Source organism: Gossypium arboreum, chromosome 6 (assembly GCF_025698485.1).
Source record: "Gossypium arboreum isolate Shixiya-1 chromosome 6, ASM2569848v2, whole genome shotgun sequence".
NCBI lineage: Eukaryota > Viridiplantae > Streptophyta > Magnoliopsida > Malvales > Malvaceae > Gossypium > Gossypium arboreum.
In genome coordinates, this window is record NC_069075.1 from 6093438 (window position 1) to 6099306 (window position 5869).

A 5869-nucleotide genomic window follows, 5' to 3' on the forward strand; every position below is an offset into this window, starting at 1 on the left:
TTCAGGCTGAGTCTAAGCCTAACAAACAGGCCTAAAATTTTGATTGTGCTCAGATTGTGCTCAGCCCATAAACACCTCTAATACGAACAAATTTTAAATGCAATGATAGTATATATTGCACTAATATATATTGCACTCTTAAGTGAAGAATGTAAGTTTAAATATTGAAGATAACATTATAGAGGGGTAATCCATACTATTCACAAGTCAATTGTTCCAACCCCTCTAATTGGGACCGATAACTGATTTCAGACCCAATCGGTCAGGTTCAAACAACATTGTAAGCCACCCAATTCATGAATACAAAATATGCAAGCCACTATCATTTCAACCACTTCATTTTAAGGATAACAAGATTTTCTTATCATTAACTGTTAGCTACATATTTTCTTACTTCAAACCTATTTTGCACTTCTAAGTAACTATGTTCAACACATACCCGAACACAATATCGAGAGGGGTACAAGAATGACCCTCTAACAACTTTCCAATTTAAAGCTTCAAGCTAATCCTTTTGGACCATACTGAGGGGAAGAAGAAACTATGTCTCACTACTTGCTTAATGGGATAGCAGCTAACGAATACCAAATATACATTAAAGAAGAAAAAGTTCGGACATGCAACCAAAAAGCCATTATAAATATTACTACTTCCTCCAAACATACACATGGCTTATTCATTAGTCAGAATATGAAAAAATCCCTTACCAACGGAAATAAGAGAAGGAAGATGGGGAAACAAAACACACGCACAAAAAGAACATTCAATTTCCACAACATTCAGAAAAAAGGACACCCGCCTTCGAAAAGCCTGGAGACAATTTGAGGTGGTTCCATTTCGTACTTGCAGCCTTCACAGACGAAGAAAGAAAGGAAAAATAACACAAAGTCAGCTCCCAATATGTATCATCAGGAAGGCAAAAACAAAAATGAAAACAAAGAATCAAGACAAGTTTTGTTAAGGCATGCTACAGCAGAGCCCTTAATCATCAGTCGAACCACCCAACCCCTTAGGGAGGCCTTTGCACAGGCTTTAGGTTCTTAAGCGCACTTCTTTTTAAGCAAAAGGCACCAAAAATGATTGTCCCATGTCTAATATCAATAAGTGAACAAAGAAAAAAAGGATAACATAGCCTATCAATAACTTTTTTGTTAAACATCAAGTATCAAGATAATAATAGAAAATCCCTTATTTCGTCATCAATGGAGCAACCAATGTATAAGCAAGAAAATTCAATTTGCCAAGAGAAGTAAAAGATAATATACTTAGTCAACAATACAAAGAAACAGAATTTGTCAAAAGATTTTCATCGCAAATGCAACTCAAAACTAACAGATAGTAAAATATAACAAGTTTTACAACTCACCAGTATGCTTCCACAACCATCAACGTCGGTCATCTCTACGTGATCTTCTGTCACTAGACCGAGTATCATCATATGCCATTTTCTGAGAATGATCCAATTGTCTATCCCGCACATGACCTTTGTTCCCTCGATCATCTTCCTCCCCTTTTCTGTGCCTACGGCTTCCATGGTGCTCCTCCTCATCCCTTCCACGACTTCTATATTTATGGTCTATCTCATCTCTTTCTTGTTCTCTCCCTCGAGGTTCCGCTTCATCCCTACCACGCTTCCGTCCACCTCTCCAGTCATCATAATCCTGATCATCTCTCATCAATCCACTATCAGGTTTGGTGATCTTACTTTGAAGTCTGCCATTTTGTCTACCATTGTCACAGTCAATCTCTCCTCCAGACCTAACTGACCTAGAATAATCACCCCTTTTCAGATCATCTTTCTCCCACCTAGAATATTCATCCCTATTCTGATCATCTTTTCCCCATCTAGAGTATTCATCCTTATTCCGGTCACTCATCCCCCACCTAGAATATTCATGCTTATTCCGGTCATCTTTCCCCCACCTAGAATATTCATCCCTATTCTGATCATCATTCTCCCCATAAGCTTTGGCATTTGATTCAGAATCAAGCTTAGCATCCTTTGGATTATCCCTTTTGTGCTCCAATTCACTTCCTAAGTTTCTACTTCTTGACTTCAATTCTGGCTGCTCGTCATGATTTTCATCATCAAGCTTCCTCTTGCCTTTCATCATTTCTCTATTGCTCTCTGATTTCTGCGATCTCTCTAATCTATCATCCTCATTTAAGGTCCTTCCCCTTCTATCATCATTCTTGGCTGCATAAGATGGAGAGTCTTTTTCTTCTTGATACCAACGACTAACTCTAACACCATGACTGTCAGCATCACCTCTATGACCTCTTCTGTCTTTGTCAGCAGCATTCTTCTTTTCAATGGTTTGACGCTTTACATCGGTGCTGTCAGAGTCACTAGAACTTGCATCACTATCATCTGTCAAAGAGCCCGATCCCCTTCTACCCGCCCTTTCTCTAGCTGCTGTAGCCTTGCCAATTTTCCTGCCATAGGATGAATTGGAATCTTCATCATCAGAATCATGTCTTCTACCTCTTCTCCTACCCTTTTCTACCTTTACATCACTTGTATTAGAATCACTGTCATCTCCTGTATCATACCTATGACCACGTTTCTTTACTATTTCCCTTTTATGATCTCTTGCTCTGTCTACATCGGAATCTGAGTCACTATCCCTGCCTCTCCTCTGGCTCCCAGTCAACTCGATCTTCCCTTTCTGAACTTCACCTCTCTTCTTTTTCTTCTCAACATCAGAATCAGAGTCATCCTCATTGGAGTCATTCATACGACGACCTTTCTTAACCATTTCCTTCTTACGACCTCTCACTCTATCATTACCAGAATCAGATTCACTACCCATGGCCCTCTCTCTCCTCTGGCTCCCCGTCAACTCAATCTTTCCTTTTTGAACTTCACCTCTCTTCTTTTGCCTCCCACCATCAGAATCAAAGTTGTCCTCACTGGAGTTGTGCCTATGACGACGTTTCTTAACCATTTCCTTTCTATGACCTCTTGCTCTGTCAGCATCAGAATCAGATTCACTACCCATGTCCCTCTCTCTCCTCTGGCTCCTAGTTGACTCAATCTTCCGTTTTTGAACTTCACCTCTCTTCTTTTGCCTCCCACCATCAGAATCAGAGTCACCCTCACTGGAGTCATGCCTTTGACGACCTTCCTTAATCAATTCCTTTGTATGACCTCTCGCTCTGTCAGCATCAGAATCAGATTCACTACCCTCAAACTTTTGCTTTTGAACTTCACCTCTATTCTTTTCCCTCCCACCATCAGTTTCAGAGTCATCCTCGCTAGAGTCATGTCTACGTCGATGTTGTGCCTGCAAGATTTAAGGAAATCAAATAATTGAAATACAAATCACAGGGTAACAAAACGTCATACAGATCAGTATTAACTCACAATCATCTATCAGACCACAATATTAGCTCTCAATTAGCTCACCACAATGTCATAAATGCAGGGGGGAGTAATAGCCTCACAATGGCTAGAAAACAGGTAAAAAAGAGTACTTCCGGTTATAACCTAAGATCAGTATAGACATTTCCAATCATATACATGTTGGTTCAGCTGGAACTTTTCCAATGAACTTTAAAGCTCCAACGTTGTTGTTAGGGAAGGAGAAAAAGAGAAGGAAAAGTGGGAGGAGGACGATTGGTAGCTTTGTAAAATGCCCATTAATTTAATAACAATAACAGATTTTCAATCTTACTTCTTGAATGATTCAGGAGGGAGTTCCAAAAACCAAGAGGTCAGTGTATTAACATTAAACATAAATCTATACTATGTGATTAAATGACAGCATAGCTTTCAGTAAGTTCAGATCAAAATCTTGCATGGAAGCAGCTATCCAGTCAATCAATTTTGATGAAAATTAAAATATCACAATCCTCTAATTTATTCTTTAATATATAAGAATCTCATCCTTGGTGAAAAAAATTTCCTGAATGCACATTATGATGTGCAATGCTTTACCTAATTAACTTGTTTATCAAGATTCATGCAAATTAGTATAGTCACCACTAGATTGCATTCTGCAGGACACATTCACCAGAAACGCAAAAGGCTATTGCAAAATTTAAGCGTGGAACAAGGATCTAAATTAAATATAATTGTCACCTGTCGATCATCAACATCCAAACTAGCAGCACCAAGCTTCGACCGATCAGATGGTCTGCATCCATTCTTCACTGATTTTTTTAGCTTCCTGCCACTGGCATAGTCATCAGAATCACTACTTCCACTATCATAACCCTTGCGGCTCTTCTTCTTGCGAGTAGCTTTCTTTGAATGCTCTAAACTGCTATCTGTATCAGTATCATCTGTATCCGAGTCATGATGCCTGGACCTCTTTTGCTCCTTTTTCTTTTTCCGGTGTCGTGACTCATCAATTTCATCTTCAACTACTTGACCTTTTTTCTTGTCTGCTTTTGCCTTAGGATCATCCACATCCATGGCTGCAGAAACAGGTGGATCTCTATCCAAAAAGGAATGTTCACGCTCTTCGATGTTCTTTCGACGATTTGGCAGAGGAGGAAGCCCAGATTCAGAAGCTCCAATCCCGAGAGCAGCCCTAAAGGTCTCCATCTGCTTCTCCTTCCTTGCAGCAATTTGGTGGGTCTGTGTATCCGAAACCCTAACCACCAAAACATAAATGAATCAATAAATAATAAAAGAACATAAATCATCTATTGTTAATCAAAGTAATTTTAAAAAAAAATAAACTATTAATCCACTTGGTGAGCCTGCGTAACCGAAAACCAAAACCTCCATAACATGAATTAATCAATAAATAAACAACCAAAAAATCCATAATCACTAAATTTAAAAACAAAATAAAAGACAAGAAATTACTTTTGCTGGCGAGTAGGGATTGGTATAACTTCTCCTTCTTCTTCGTCTTTCTCTTGTTGAGCATCTTCGAGAGCCTTCCTAGCTTCAACAAGCTTATCAGCGATCTCAGATTCAGTGTAACCTTGTTCAGCGAGTTTATCTTCCAAAATCACGAGCTTGAGCTCAATCTGACGCTTGCGATCATGCTCGAGGATTTCCTTGTTAGGTTTCCTGGTGGTGAGACCTGCGGTGCCTTGATCTGCCTCGAAAGGCTTGGTGGAATCGGTTACCCGATTCGTCTTGGGCTTTACAAAGAATTTGTTGCTCTGAATGTAACCATTGGTGCCTGACCCTCTAGGGGTGGTCAGTCCGATTCCGTTGTACATTTAGGGATTTCTTTTCAAAACCCTATCTCAAATCTTCTGCGATTTCTTTTTTTCAATTTTACGATTAAGAAAAAAACAACAACTTGCAATTGCTAGTTTTACCAATGGAAATCAGAAACAGAGAAATTCAAATAAAAAAGAAAGGAAACTCACGGAGATTTGTGATAGAATCGTGTGCTCTGTTCTGCCTTTTAAAATCGATTTTTGGATATAACCCTAACTTTATAATCTATCTATATAGCTTAAATTCCGCTATTAGTCCCTGTACTTTACCCAAATTGTGGATTTAGCTCTTATCGTTTTATTTGAACACTTTTAGTCCTGTATTTTTTAAAACCAATCAATTTTAATTCGTGTACTTTTTAAATTTTAAAATGTTACTCTTAATCCAATTACTAGCAGTTAAATCTGTTTGGTTAAATATAATTACTAGTCCTATACTATGCTACATTTGTAGTTTTAGTCTATATTCTCCAATTGCATCATTCTAAGCCCTTGTACTTGTCGAATTTTAAAATTTTAGTCTTGACACAAATGATAGACGTCAATCTATTAACTAGATTTTTAGTGAATAAGATATAAAAATGATAAACTGACATAACATTATATATATGATAATATGTTTGGTGCATCAGATTTTAGAAATAACAAAACTTTACGTAATGAATTTTACGATTATTGTTTG

General features: G+C 38.1%; 1 protein-coding gene across 2 annotated transcripts; it reads right to left on the bottom strand.

Moving 5' to 3' along the window:
• Positions 1-339: 339 nt before the first annotated feature.
• Positions 340-5411, bottom strand: LOC108486193 (uncharacterized). Of its 2 annotated transcripts, none has more exons than XM_053030097.1 (5): positions 5338-5411; positions 4820-5229; positions 4085-4601; positions 1367-3287; positions 340-850 (listed from the first exon to the last, which is right to left on the bottom strand). In XM_053030097.1, exons 2-4 carry the CDS (start codon positions 5182-5184, stop codon positions 1386-1388), a joined length of 2784 nt encoding a protein of 927 aa, XP_052886057.1. In that variant the 5' UTR covers positions 5185-5229; positions 5338-5411; the 3' UTR covers positions 340-850; positions 1367-1385. The 2 variants fall into 2 exon arrangements, with proteins under 2 accessions (XP_052886057.1, XP_017645574.1); XM_017790085.2 differs by having other exon boundaries at positions 4820-5220; positions 5338-5409.
• Positions 5412-5869: the final 458 nt, after the last annotated feature.

What these genes read in the sequence shown, in the direction of transcription:
- LOC108486193 (XM_053030097.1), bottom strand. Translation starts at nt 5,184, where the DNA reads ATGTACAACGGAATCGGACTGACCACCCCTAGAGGGTCAGGCACCAAT. An exon ending in ATCCCTACTCGCCAGCAAAA is followed by an intron (nt 4,602 to 4,819) that starts GTAATTTCTTGT and finishes TTTGGTGGTTAG; the next exon opens with GGTTTCGGATACACAGACCC. An exon ending in TGGATGTTGATGATCGACAG is followed by an intron (nt 3,288 to 4,084) that starts GTGACAATTATA and finishes TAAATCTTGCAG; the next exon opens with GCACAACATCGACGTAGACA.